General features: G+C 37.8%; 1 protein-coding gene across 1 annotated transcript; it reads right to left on the reverse strand.

Annotated features, from left to right (window-relative positions):
- Positions 1-4,212: 4,212 nt before the first annotated feature.
- LOC130743742 (uncharacterized) lies at positions 4,213-6,090 on the reverse strand. The gene has a single exon (XM_057595969.1). The coding sequence runs from the start codon at positions 6,088-6,090 to the stop codon at positions 4,213-4,215; it is 1,878 nt and encodes a 625-aa protein (XP_057451952.1).
- Positions 6,091-15,256: the final 9,166 nt, after the last annotated feature.

A 15,256-nucleotide genomic window follows, 5' to 3' on the forward strand; every position in this document is an offset into this window, starting at 1 on the left:
GATTGAAGCATCCTGCTGAACAGACAACAAAAAAAGCCTTGGAAATAAACTGCAGAAAGCACCACCGCCAGTCCAGTTTTCCTTCCAAAACGCAACATCTCTGCCATCCCCCAGCCTTCTACTCACTGCCTCATTAAACCATTTCCCCTCTTCATCACCATAACATACCGAATGCAAATCTCTCCACCAGAAAGAGTCTTTTGAATGCACGGAACCATTGTATTTTGACATCAGAATTTTGCACCAAAGACTACTTCTTTCTCTTAACAAGCGCCAACGCCATTTTCCTAACAGTGCACGATTAAACAAGCGTAGGTCCTTTACCCCCAAGCCCCCATCCTCTTTAGGTCTACAAATTTTAGACCATTCCACCCAAGCAATCTTCCCACTACCATCTGCTCCCCCCATAAGAACCTTCTCATAATTTTATTGCATTCATAAACAATACCTGCAGGCATCTTAAAGAATGACAGATAATATAAAGGAATAGATGAGAGGACAGCTTTTATAAGACACAACCTGCCCCCAAACGACAAATGCCTCTGCTTCCAGCTTGATTAAGTGTTCTTAAATGATAAAGTAGCTTTGAAAGTGTTTTGGGTAAAAAGGCAAATTTGGTTGTGTACATATGCATGAGGTCGTGGCTATGCTTAAGGTTTTAGGTCAAGATTTTGTACGTTGTTGGAACTTGTGAAGTGTTTTGATGCTTGAAAAATGAGTTAGGGACTAAGCTATGTATTCTATGAGTTAGGGATTAAGGATCTTTTTATAATTATGTGATTGTTATAATTTATGATTTCTTCAAGGACTTATTAATAATTGGTGTTTTCCGTAAGGACGTTTATAAAACTTGAAACTCGTTTTCAAATTGGACCTTGTCCTCTTTATGTGATGCATATGCATATATAGTCCAGAGGAACTTGTTAAATTAGACTTGAACCTTAAATCGTAGAGACTGAGTTTAGTTTGAATGTGTGCTTAGTACCTGATTTTTTTGAAAGATACCAAATGCATTAAACTTGTAGGTGAAAGTAACAAAAAGTACCCTTTTACAACTTTAATCGATGTTTGCAAGAGATTATCAAGGGGACATATATATATGCAATCTGAATATTCTGATCATTGACCTGGACTCGCTCAGTCAGAGTAAAATGATAGTAATCTTTTTTGTTTTCTTACTATTCAACATTTCAACGTCCCCGAGGGTTAACTCAAGTGGTAAGAGCTAGGGGACATAAGGGTTGGGGAGGGGAAGGTCCAGGGTTCGAATCCTGGAAGAGACATTTAAATGAATTTTCTAACTTACTAACAACTAATAACTAACATTTACCTATAAAAAAGAAATTCGAACATTTCAACTTACTCGTCACTTCATTTATTCCATGCATTCAGTGTCTCATGTTTGGTCTGCTTTTTACAGCAGAGAATATCCTATAACCAGTAGTGTGCTATTTCGGTGTAAAACTAGCATGCATGTACTGCTACTCCAAAGGACTAAATTAGGATAGAGTAGTTAAAAATGGTTCACTACTATTCATCATATCTACTACTTCTTATTCTTCGACTATTGTAGCTATAAAACCGCCAATTACACTTCGACACGTGTCCTTCTTTGACTTAATTCTGTTTTATATTTTTTTTTTCAACTCACAAAAGCAAAAACGACGCCGTTTTCCTTTCACACTGTTCATCACCGTGTCTGAGTCTCTCATCAACTCTAGGTCTCTAATCGCGTGTTCTCTCCCTCTCTACCTACTGATTTCAAGTTTTCGACGGTACCCATCACATCCCGCCAGACTCTTCGCTAGATACAGTTCATCCGCGTACGAGAAATTGTTCCCTGATCTGCTAGGTTTCCTCTTTCCCGTGGTTTTCTTCTCACAAACGGCGTCATACAACTTTCAAATCAAGAAAGGGTTATTAGGTAAGGATGCAGAAGGATAAGCGAAAATCGTGGAAGGAGAATGAGGAAGCGTGCTCTGTGTGGGTGCGTATGAGAAGGAGAAGCGAAGATCGTGGAACAACAGGTTCGTCTCCTCTATTCATTTCCTCACATCTGGATTAAAATACCATAGTTAATTGATCGTACAAATAGTTACCTAAACCATATGCAAATGATGTGCTACTGGTAGTAGGGTAATCGGTTTCTCCCTTTTTGTACTCAAGATCCTCTATAAATACTGGCATTGTTTAGCTGTTTTACCCATCTTGTTTCTGCGTTTGTATTTACGCTCAATACACCCCCTTTATCTTTGTTGATTTCATCTTTGTTGATTTCATCTGATGTCTTTTACCGCTGGATCCTTGAATCCTCTCTGCAGCTCTAAAATTTACTGATTGAAACAACTGGAATAATGGATGTGTAGCTTTTTAATTTCTCTCTTCTATAGTGTCTTCATTGAGTTTTGTTTTCCATTTTCTTTAATGCTTCAACTGCAGTTTCCATTTATGGTCAAGATTACAAGTAAGAGTCATGTGATCTTTAATTAACTTCTAATCTTTTCTTCCTTTTCCATTTTTTGTTAGGGTACTCTTGCAGATGAGGCAGAAATTGCTTAGAAAGGCTTGCAGAAACTTGGTGTGTTGCTTTAGAGGTAATCTTTTCTTCCTTTTTCCATTCCGTGTTGTTTTTTGTAATCTTGGTGTGTTGTTAATATGAGGTATTGACATTTTTATTTGGTGAGGTTTAAATTGTATCCCTTCTCAAGTATATATTAGGAAGTTGAAGGCATATAGAATCCTACTATGAGCACATCTTAATCATTTATCTTTAATTTTAGGTAGATTTACTTGCTATTTGTTTGCTGTCAAACTGGTTGAAATGAATCTTCGTTCACATTTCATCTTGATGTTATACTGCAATGAATAAGATTGCAAGAGCTTTTTGCTTATCATTTAATTGGAGGATTATTGATCTTACTTACTATATTTATGCAAACTGTAATATCTGTTACCAGGTGTGTAATTGCTGAGGATGGGAAGTGAAATTCGTATTCACCTAGGACAGATGTGATACACAATGTTGCAACAATGTGTAGCACAACAAAACACAATCAGAGTATCAATAATAAACAAACAGTTAAAACACAAGGAGTTGTTAACCCAGTTCGGTGAACATCACCTACGTCTGGAGGATACCAATCCAGGAGTCAATTCACTATCAAATAATAGTTCTCAGGTCACATAAAAGTCCCTCCTATACCTAAGTACTCCCCCTTAGTATAGAGCCTCTTATATGTTCACCACTATTACACAAGTGAATCAAGCTTAGCCCTTCTCCTCTAAGCTATGAGAAAACTTTCTCTAACTCCTAACAATCACTGCCACAGTGATCAAGACATGTTTATCAAAAACAGTTTGATGAGATTACAACTCAACTAAACAAATTCAACTCAGTACTTTGATGAACTAAAGCACTAAGTTGGTACAACACTCACAAGAGGACTCACAAACAAAACCCTAACACACTTCTAGGGTTTACAAGTTCCTTTTAATTCAACTCTGAATCCGTGCACAGCTAGGGTTTACAAGTTCCTTTTATATAGACGTTCACATGGGGCTTGGATCTTCAATGGGCTGAACGTCATAGAGTCCACTAACACACTTCTGGAAAGAATCTTCATGGAATCAAATCTTACCAGAATAAAATAACAGAACCAAGTAAAACAGAATTTGAGATAGACTTGGTCCATACGATATTAATCTTGTTACTTCAGCCAAGATTAAAACAAACACGCCTTCAGAAGATAAAACGCACAGCATAGGATAAAAACTTCTGAATCACCATACAGTTAACAACCTCACAACAAGCTTGACTTTAACAACTGAACAAGCAACATATGTAATTCCACCATGTTGCTCCAGATGTTGGAACATATGGTTGCCCATCATGTTTTGAGCAAAATGCAGCCAATCAAAAGAACTACAATCTCCCCCTTTGGCAAATTTTTGCTAAAACATGGTCAGACAGCCAAACAATGCTAAAAACAACAAACTCATCCATTTGCACACAACAGCACACAGCATATGATGAACGTACCACCCTACTGAACAACATCAAACTTAGTCTGAACAAAAACACTCAAGCAACAGTACTAACAAGCAACAGTACCATTCTCCCCCTTATTAGCAGAAATTGTCAAAGGGTGCAGAGAAACAACAAAAGTCAACAAAATAGTACAACCATATTGAAGAGATGAAGGAACAAGGGCACTAATCACTAGTAGTATCATCATCAGAAGTACCAACATCATCTTGAGCATGAGCAGCAGCATTGTCTTCAAGAGGCCTCTTGCCTTTAGTCAACTGCAGAATGAGAGTGTCCACATTCTTCTTCCTCAATGTACAACTAGTAATTGTGTCCTGAAGCATCTTAGACACAGCAATAAGCGCAGCAATTGGAGTCTCAGGAGTCTTCTGAGAGGAAGTACCCTCCCCCTGAGTCATCTCAGCCAAACCAGCAACATCAGAAACATGGGCACCAGCTAGCAGCCTGGAATCAATAGTGAGAAGACTAGCTTTCTGGCTAGGAACCTCATCATCACGGAGAATTTGAGGATGTTGACTCAAAATAATCCCACAAATTAAACAAGGAAAACCAATAGGAAGCCTGACAGCAAAAGTTTCAGCATGCTTCATAGTTTGAGCAAAGACATATTCACCAAAATCAAACTGAGTTTGAGTTCCAACCAGATAAATTAATTTTGCCAAACCTGAAGAAACATTTGAGCTATGAGTGGTAGGAGCCCAATTTGCAGCACCAATGCGATTCAAGATAGCATACTTCACACTCAAATAAGTAGAAGACAGCAATCCTTTAGCAGGCCATACCATAGTCTGACCAGCCGTGAGTTCTTTAGTGATAGCACTCAATGACAGCTCTTCATTTCCTGTGGCAACAGTGCTCCTTCCCAAATACTGGTTAATGATCTCAGGTGAAAAATGGACACACTTACCACGCACAAAAACTTTCCTGAAATCAGGATGCCCAGAAACAGTGCAATTTGTAGTCACATTCACAATAAATTCTCTCACCAACTTGTCATAGCAGCCACCTATCTCAGTAACAGTTTTCAATAACCCAGCAGCCTCAAGAAGTTTCATAATTTCTTGACAATGCAGAATCTCACCAGTCAATTCCCTCTCTTGAGCAATCCTGCGCTGATAAACATACTTCCACTTACCAACACTCTCTTCAGAGTGAAAAGAAATGTTATCCAAAGGAGCAGCAGGCACATTTTCTGGAATTCGTTTCCCAATCTTGCGCTTCCGAGCAGCAGAACCAGTATCTGACTTATCCAACTCCTCAGTTGGAGTCTCATCAACAACAGGAGCAGCATTATCTTTGTGAACCTTTCTCTTGACATTCTGGACAACAGGAGTATCATCATCAAGAATAATGGCCTTCTTGCTCTTCTTGTTCTCACTCAAACCCAAACCTAACTTCTTGCCAGAGGAACGCGTAGAGTACTTACGAACAACAGTCATCTTTTGCCTTTTTGAAGCAACAGAAGCAGAAGCACCAAGGGTGTTGATCAACACCTCATCAGATTCTGAGTTTTCAATAACATCCTGAACATCCTCGACATGCATAGTTTTATCAACAGAGGGAGTAGAGATGGGAACCATTACCTCTTCCTCAAGATGATCAGAATCCTTGTTGCAATCAGTATCAACACCGTGGCTTGATTGGTTGTTGCTTGGTGATGGAACAATTGGATCTACATTTGCATGTAAAACTTCCTTGAGAGGAGTTTCCAACACTTCAGTGATACGAGAATCATCAACATCGTCACCCGTACTTGGATTGATCTCAGCCTCGGAATTCACTCTCTGAGTAGCCTCAGAGCCTCTCGTTACCATCTTCCTCTTCGCTTTGGACGCATCTGACTTGGATCGTGCCTTTTTCCCTTTCTTCTTGTGCGGATCAGATGATGGTTGAGAGATACCTTGAGCAATTGCGATTTCACTGGTATGAGGAGAGGATTTGGAAACCCTTGAAGATTTTGGGGTTTTGGATTTCAGACCCATTACCTTTACTCCGTAAGCATTCATCTCAGGAGTGAGTTTCTTGCTAGAATCTTGACTCATGGTGAAGAAGACACACAGAAGGAAACACGGGTCTTCAAGAAAAGAATGGACGGTTTTGGAGTGAGTTTCAGAGATTGGAAGTTGCACAGTAGAAGTTGCAGGAGAGATTATCAAGAAACAATGGAAATTCCTGATTAAGCGTGTCTCAGAAGTAATAACAAAATAGCCGTTGGCACACAAAAATCCCTTTAATTGCTATAATTCCTCAAATAAACAGATACCCAATAACTGCCTCAATTTTTCAAACTGTGTGGCATCCAAAGCTTTGGTAAAAATATCTGCTAACTGCTTCTCAGTTGAGACATGTTCCAGAGTAACAGTACCATCTTCAACCAACTCCCTGATCAAATGATGACGAATATCAATATGTTTTGTTCTGCTGTGCTGAATTGGATTTTTGGATATGTTGATAGCACTTAGATTGTCACAAAACAATGTCATAACATCTTGTTGCACATTATACTCCTTTAACATTTGTTTCATCCACATCAACTGAGTGCAACTGCTTCCAGCAGCTATATATTCAACTTCTGCCGTAGAGAGAGAGAGACACAATTTTGCTTTTTACTGAACCAAGAAATTAGATTGCTTCCAAGAAAGAAACATCCACCTGATGTGCTCTTCCTATCATCAGCACTTCCAGCCCAATCCGCATCACAGTAACCTGTTAACACTGAATTAGTGTTGCGAGAGTACAAAATGCCATAATCACTTGTACCACTGATATACTTAATGATCCTTTTCACTTGAATGAGATGACTAGTCTTTGGTTCTGCTTGATACCTAGCACAGACTCCAACTGCAAAAGTAATATCTGGTCTGCTGGCAGTGAGATACAAAAGACTTCCAATCATGCTTCTATATAAACTAGGATCCACATCAGTACCTTTCCCATCCTTTGTAAGCTTGATATGAGTTGCAGCAGGAGTTCTTTTATGGCCAGCATTCTCAAGACCAAACTTCTTAACAATTCCCTTGGCATACTTACTTTGAGTGATGAATAAGGTATCTTCCATCTGTTTTACCTGAAGTCCCAGAAAGTAAGTTAATTCGCCTACAAGACTCATTTCAAACTCAGATTTCATTTGTTCAACAAATTGTTCCACCATATGGTTCGACATGCCACCAAACACGATGTCATCAACATAAATTTGAGCTACCATGAGTTCACTGCCATTTTTCTTAACAAACAAGGTTTTGTCAATGCCACCTTTGTCATAACCATTGTTGATCAGAAACTCTGTCAATCTTTCATACCAGGCTCTAGGTGCTTGTTTTAAGCCATACAGAGCCTTTTTCAATCTGTACACATGATCTGGAAAACTTGGATCTACAAACCCTTTAGGTTGTTCCACATAGACTTCTTCATCCAGGTAACCATTCAAGAATGCACTCTTGACGTCCATTTGATATAGTCTGAATTTTAGCAAACATGCTACTCCTAACAACAATCTGATAGATTCAAGACGAGCAACAGGAGCAAATGTTTCATCAAAGTCTACCCCTTCTATTTGAGAGTATCCCTGAGCAACTAGACGAGATTTGTTCCTTGTCACATTACCACTCTCATCAGACTTGTTCCTGAATATCCACTTAGTTCCCACAACATTTGCATCATCAGGTCTTGGAACCAATTCCCACACTTCATTTCTCTTGAACTGTCCCAGTTCCTCTTGCATGGATTGAATCCAGAACTCATCAGTCAGAGCTTCTTTGACATTCTTTGGTTCTATTTTTGATATGAAGCATGCATTAGAAACTAGATCCCTTGACCTTGTAATAACCCCATCATTCAGATCACCAATGATATTTTCTTTTGGATGTATCTTCTGAATTCTAATAGAGGGTTCTTTGGTAGCTAAAGGCAGTTGAGAGACAGTGTCTTCTTGTTCATTTTGGAATTGAATTGCTGGCTCATCTGGTTCCCCATTAGTATACTCATACGGTAGATCATCTTCATCATGTGCTTGTTCCGTTCTCTCATTGGATGTATCATCAACAACAACATTAATGGATTCCATCATGACTCTCATGCGGATATTATAAACTCTGTAAGCTCTGCTGTTTCCAGAATATCCCAGAAATATTCCAACTTCACTTTTAGGATCCAGTTTTCTCCTATGTTCTCTGTCAGTCAGAATGTAGCACTTGCTCCCAAAAACATGGAAATACTTCACTGTAGGTTTCTTTCCTTTCCATAGTTCATACTGAGTGACTGTGTCTCCTTGACGAATAGTGACACGATTGTGAATGTAGCAGGCAGTGTTGATGGCTTCAGCCCAAAAATGATATGGTAGATTTTTTGCATGCAACATAGCTCTAGCAGATTCTTGCAATGTCCTGTTCTTCCTTTCAACCACTCCATTTTGCTGAGGAGTGATAGGAGCAGAGAATTCATGTTTGATTCCTTCAGATGAGCAGAACTCAGAGAATTGACCATTTTCAAATTCTTTTCCATGATCACTTCGTATTTTGACAATCCCACTCCTTTTTTCCCTTTGCACTTGGAGACATAGTTCTTTGAACACTTCAAAGGTGTCTGACTTCTCCTTCAGAAATTCTACCCAAGTGAACCTGGAAAAATCATCTACACAGACAAAAACGTACCTTTTTCCTCCCAGACTTTCCACTTGCATTGGCCCCATCAAATCCATGTGCAGTAGTTCAAGCACTTTTGATGTAGTCAGATGTTGTAACTTCTGGTGAGACATTTTGACCTGCTTCCCAATCTGACATTCACCACAAACCTTTCCTTCTTGGATGTTCAACTTTGGTATCCCTCTAACTACTTCCTCAGCAACAATCCTTTTCATACTCTTAAGATTCAGATGACCTAACTTTTGGTGCCAGATTCTAACTTCATCTTCTTTAGACATCAAACATCGAGCAGACAAAGATGTTGTTTCAGAGGTCCACATGTAGCAGTTGTCCTTTGATCTAGCTCCTCTCATCAGCACATCCTTGTTCTTATTTTTGACAACACACCCAGACTGTTTGAACACCACCTTCAAGCCTTGGTCACAAAGTTGACTTATGCTGATCAAGTTTGCAGTTAACCCTTCAACTAGCAAGACATCATCAAGGTTTGGAGATCCTGTGTCAGACAATTTTCCAATTCCTCTGATCTTTCCTTTGGCTCCATCCCCAAAAGTAACAAAGCTCTTAGCATGTGGTTTCACTTTCTCAAGATAACTTTTTACTCCTGTCATGTGTCTGGAACACCCACTATCAAAGTACCAGTCTTCTTTTGATGATGCGCGCAGAGAGGTGTGAGCAATGAGAGCAGTAACATTAACCCTAGGCTTCCACTTTCTTTTGTCTGGACTTTTCTTTTCATCTTCTCGTGATACACCTTGAAGCATAGGATATCCATATAGCTTGAAGCAATATGGTCTAATGTGACCAAATCTGCCACAGTAATGACATCTCCAAGTTGAATTTTGATAGTTCCTGACTTGAGCATACGAATGTGTAACCGATTGCTGGGGCCTGTGGTTCCACATTTTAACATTTGATTGCCTTCCAATCTGCACATGTTCCTTGGTCATGTTCTGACTTGCCTTGTTAACAGCACGATAATCAAATCCTATCCCAGTCTTATCACCTGCACTTTTTCCCACATCAAGAATTTCATCCAGAATATCAGTGCTTTTGCTCATCATGCGAATGGACTTGGTCATTCCTTCCATTTTTGAGTTCAATAAGGCAACTTCTTCAGTTAGCTTCTTCTTCTCAGCTTGAAGGTCAAGGACTTGCTTCTTTTGTTGCTGACCATAGATACATGCTTCTTTCCACTTAGTGTAGAGAAGTTTATAGGCTTCAGCAAGTTCCTCATCGGAGATTTCCTTGTCACTGTCTCCATCATCTGAATCACATCTAACCATGAATGATGTTACTTTGTTTGCTGTTACATCTTCACCTTCAGTATCAGATTCATCATCAGACCAAGTGGTGACCATTCCTTTCTTCTGTTTCTTTAAGTATGTGGCACATTCAGCCCTGATGTGGCCAAAACCCTCACATTCATGACATTGAACTCCTCGGCCATTTCCTGCCTTGTCTTCATCTTTCATTTTTCTTTGAAATTGCTGATTCTTGAAGTTGTCAGGTCGTTTGTCTTGCACATTTGGCCTTGATCGTTTATCCAGCCTCTTCAAAACCTTGTTGAATTTTCTTCCCAGAAAAGCAATGGCTTCAGATATGCTTTCATTAGTTTCATTGTCAGACATATCATCATCCAAATCTGTGCTTGAGACAAGAGCAATGCTTTTATTTCTTTTCTCAGGTCTATCATTCTGAGTCATTTCAAAAGTCATCAAAGATCCAATAAGCTCATCCACCTTGATACTGCTTATGTCTTGAGCTTCTTCAATAGCAGTTACTTTCATGTCGAACTTCTTGGGAAGAGATCTGAGAATCTTTCTCACAAGCTTCTCCTCTGACATTTGTTCCCCTAAAGCGAATGAGGAGTTTGCCATATCACGCAGTCTCATATGAAAATCAGAAATGGTCTCATCTTCCTTCATCTTTAAGTTCTCAAACTGAGTTGTTAGAATTTGAAGCCTCGACATTCTAACTCTGGAAGTCCCCTCATGAGCAGTCTTGAGAATCTCCCAAGCATCCTTTGCCACAGTGCAAGTGTTGATCAATCGGAACATATTTTTATCCACTCCATTGAATATAGCATTCAGCGCTTTAGAGTTGCCCAACGCTTCCTCATCCTCTTCTTTATTCCATTCATCCTCAGGTTTCAATTCACCAACAGATGACCCTTCCTTGGGTATATTGACCGGATGTTTCCAACCTTTGACAATAGCCTTCCAGGTCTTGCTGTCAATTGATTTAAGAAACGCAATCATACGCGCCTTCCAGTAGTCGTAGTTGGTGCCATCCAGAATAGGTGGTCTATTCACAGAACCACCTTCCTTTGAGTTGTCCATTGGAACCGAATCAGTCTTCCCTGGAGCTCACCCAACTAGAACAGGGTGCCTGCTCTGATGCCAATTGAAATTCGTATTCACCTAGGACAGATGTGATACACAATGTTGCAACAATGTGTAGCACAACAAAACACAATCAGAGTATCAATAATAAACAAACAGTTAAAACACAAGGAGTTGTTAACCCAGTTCGGTGAACATCACCTACGTCTGGAGGATATCAATCCAGGAGTCAATTCACTATCAAATAATAGTTCTCAGGTCACATAAAAGTCCCTCCTATACCTAAGTACTCCCCCTTAGTATAGAGCCTCTTATATGTTCACCACTATTACACAAGTGAATCAAGCTTAGCCCTTCTCCTCTAAGCTATGAGAAAACTTTCTCTAACTCCTAACAATCACTGCCACAGTGATCAAGACATGTTTATCAAAAACAGTTTGATGAGATTACAACTCAACTAAACAAATTCAACTCAGTACTTTGATGAACTAAAGCACTAAGTTGGTACAACACTCACAAGATGACTCACAAACAAAACCCTAAAATCAATATCTGAATCTCTGAATCCGTGCACAGCTAGGGTTTACAAGTTCCTTTTATATAGACGTTCACATGGGGCTTGGATCTTCAATGGGCTGAACGTCATAGCGTCCACTAACACACTTCTGGAAAGAATCTTCATGGAATCAAATCTTACTAGAATAAAATAACAGAACCAAGTAAAACAGAATTTGAGATAGACTTGGTCCATACGATATTAATCTTGTTACTTCAGCCAAGATTAAAACAAACACGCCTTCAGAAGATAAAACGCACAGCATAGGATAAAAACTTCTGAATCACCATACAGTTAACAACCTCACAACAAGCTTGACTTTAACAACTGAACAAGCAACATATGTAATTCCACCATGTTGCTCCAGATGTTGGAACATATGGTTGCCCATCATGTTTTGAGCAAAATGCAGCCAATCAAAAGAACTACAGGAAGGTTATAACCTCAGGCAGGAATCGAACTACTGAGACACGAAATGTAATATGATCCATGAACTCTTTTCATATAGTTATCTTCTATACTTAGTTTCATATTTAGCTGTTCTAGGATATTGACATTAACATAAAAGAAATTGTGGAATAAATTGGAACTAAATTGCAAGTGAGAAGTTTTGTAGTGCTATTAGGTAAAGGAAGAAATATTTGTCATAGCATGGAAGAAATCATGAATTTAAATAAGTATTCAGTGGCTATATGAGCTCAACCTTTGTTACAATATCATGGTAGCAACATAAATATGAAGGTTGACTCATACATTTCTACAATCTGTACATCATAAGCTAAATTTCTTATCAACCGAACTCAAAAATATTGATTTATGTGATTGAAAGCTTGTGACAGAATACTTATAATAATTGGATATGAGTTATATGCTTAAAACCCCAATAGTGGAAACTGATTTAGTCATATTCTGACCTTAAAAACCATAAAGTATTTTTTTGAACATTCTATGCACTCTTCTAGTGACAGAAAATAGATAGAAAATTTGGAAAGTTGGAAAAGGTGAAAACATTAACTTAAATTGCTTCCGTTGATATTAGGTTTAATTTGCATGACATTTACACATGATCTTTTTGCACTCCGTTATTGGTTAAGGGCCTTAAGTGAGTGATCATTCACACAACTATGAAACTCTTGCTGTGTTATCATTTTTGCTATTTTCACAATGTTAATTCTGCAACTAGACCTTAGTTTAATTATATTATTCTTAGTAATTTCAATTGATGATGACTATATTACATGTTGTTTTTAATAGGTACTCTTTCAAGATCGAAGTGTTTAATGGGGCCGGAACTTGTGACAAAAGTTTACCATTTTACACTTTTCATTCCTTTGATGAAAATTGTTAATGCTGCAATGGTTTTTCTTTCTTTCTTTCTGTAAACCCACATGTACAGGTTATGGTTGCAAGTCTTAGTGAGAAGAAATGTGCAGAAGGCATTGGTGCACTGGATTTTCAAGGACAACTTGATGACAAGCCCCAAAATGGGGGAAGGCCTTGCAACATGGCTCATCTTAGGTTTCTTCTTAACCCTTAGAAATTAATGTCATGTTTTTAAGGTTGAGAGTGGTTTTTATCCACTTCTGGTTTCTGCTACTGTTATTTTCGGCTGTGCTCCTTGCTGATTTACTGCAGAAGTTGTTGTTGTGTGCCAAGCCTCTTCATTCTATTTTCGTTGCTGTTGGAGCCATCTTTTCTCAGGTTGATAGTGACCAGGAGTATTTATCCACTTCTGGTTTCTGCTACAGTTAAATTCTGATGTTCTCCTTGCTGAATTAATGTCAAGTTGTTGTTGTGTGCCATGCCCCTTGATTCGTTCTTCATTGCTGCCTTGGAACGTGATTAGAAGTGAGGATATAGACAACAGTGTTGCAGTTGTTCTTTTGTGTTACTGTTATTTATACAGGCTTTCCTTATCTAATTTCCTTTGCTAACTCTCTTTTATTTGTGTATTTTATTTTGCCCCTATCATGTAACTCTTCTTTAGGCTTTGCCTTGATTATATATATTTGGATTTTTCAAAAAACTTAGGGGCTAATTTGGCTTCAACCGCACAAATACATTTTGGCAAATTCTAATCATTTATGATATTTGCTAAGGAATCAAGATATAAGTAGTCTTTATCATTTAAAATTGAGTTGGTTTTTTTTTTCCAGGCATCATACTTATTTTTCCATGTTTCAGTTTTTCTGTGATAGTTTGAGGGATAGATTACAAGAGTCATTTTCATTGTTGTTTTAATGGTTTTCATCCTTAAGCGTCTCCTTCCTGTGTGCCATTTAGTCTTCTTCTTGGTTCAAGTTCAGGTATAAATACTCCTATTTCTATATTTTATACTAAGAGTAAGACTTATCACTTCTTTCTTTCTCAGTATGTGTACAACTATTGATTATCTACACCTATTACATAGTCTCTATATTGTTGTTTAGCTATGGTCTCCCAATAAAATATCATGAATTTAAAGCTTGATATTGCTTTTTCTCTCTTGGCCCCTTTATTTTTATTCTATACCCTCTTTGTCTCTAATTTTGATGATATGATATCTGATATGTTGCTGAGAAATTATCTGATGGTGTATATGTTTTATTGTGCAAGACAATAAAGAGAATAATGGATTCATCAAAAGTTGAGTGTTGTCACGGAGCAACTAAATGTTGTAGTTTTAGTTTTGATAGTCAATGTCAATCCTCAGACAATCTGTTTCTAATTAGTGACTTATGTTCTGTTCATTGGTGGATGCATGAAATGTTTTTACTCATCCCATAGGAGGGCTTTTATGTAATTCAAGGTTAAAAATGCAGATGAACATTTGTAATGCAGATGTACTGCAATATTTTGTTTCTGCATCTTCTGTTTGCAGTGTTCCTTTCTACATGTCTCTTTTTGCATACTTAAGAACTCACCCTCTAATTGCATATTTCAGCTTAATTGAAATTATATACAGCTGAGAAGTATCTTCATTCAGCTCGGTCCGCTGAGAAGTAAAAACTTATGAAAGAAATAACATCTATGAAGAAATTTTTCTGTTATTATTGCCCTTTAGTGGTTTGGACTCATGGAATAATGTTTTGTTGACATTTCTTATCCCCATCCACCTTAGATATATAAGAAAACAAAATAGAGAAATGTGTGGAAATGAGATAGAAATGAAAGTGAGATGAATAAATCATTACTCTTAGATATGTATACAATTTTAGTTTCAAATATCTCCCTCATAGTCTAATATGTTATTATATTTCAGCCAACTTTTTATCTTTTACAGCCAAAGCTGCGCTGAATTACAAGTCGACAAGGGGGTCAAACACAATTAACAATTAAAACTCATAATTCATATATATAAGAAAGATAAAATATTTAAACATAAACATAAGATAATAACGGTACAAGTGTTTGGCTAATTAAAATTGTATGTCTTAGAAAATTGTATTATTCCATATATATCAAATACTCAATAATTGTAATTAACATTGTAGTTCGTAAAAAATTATCCGTGCATCGCACGGACAAACGGAAATAAACCTAGTGCTACAAGTTCCACCACAATTTTCTTTGTGAAAATGGTTGGGCTAAATAAGAAAGAGAAAAAAGATGGAGAAATTATTAGCATGTTTGATTACTCTTTTGTAAAACGTTTAGTTTTTAAAAACAGTAAAAGAGAAAAAACACG

The sequence above is a fragment of the Lotus japonicus genome, chromosome 3, assembly GCF_012489685.1.
Source record: "Lotus japonicus ecotype B-129 chromosome 3, LjGifu_v1.2".
Lineage (NCBI taxonomy): Eukaryota > Viridiplantae > Streptophyta > Magnoliopsida > Fabales > Fabaceae > Lotus > Lotus japonicus.

Coding starts and splice junctions, on each gene's coding strand:
- LOC130743742 (XM_057595969.1), bottom strand. CDS start 6,090: ATGAGTCAAGATTCTAGCAAGAAACTCACTCCTGAGATGAATGCTTAC.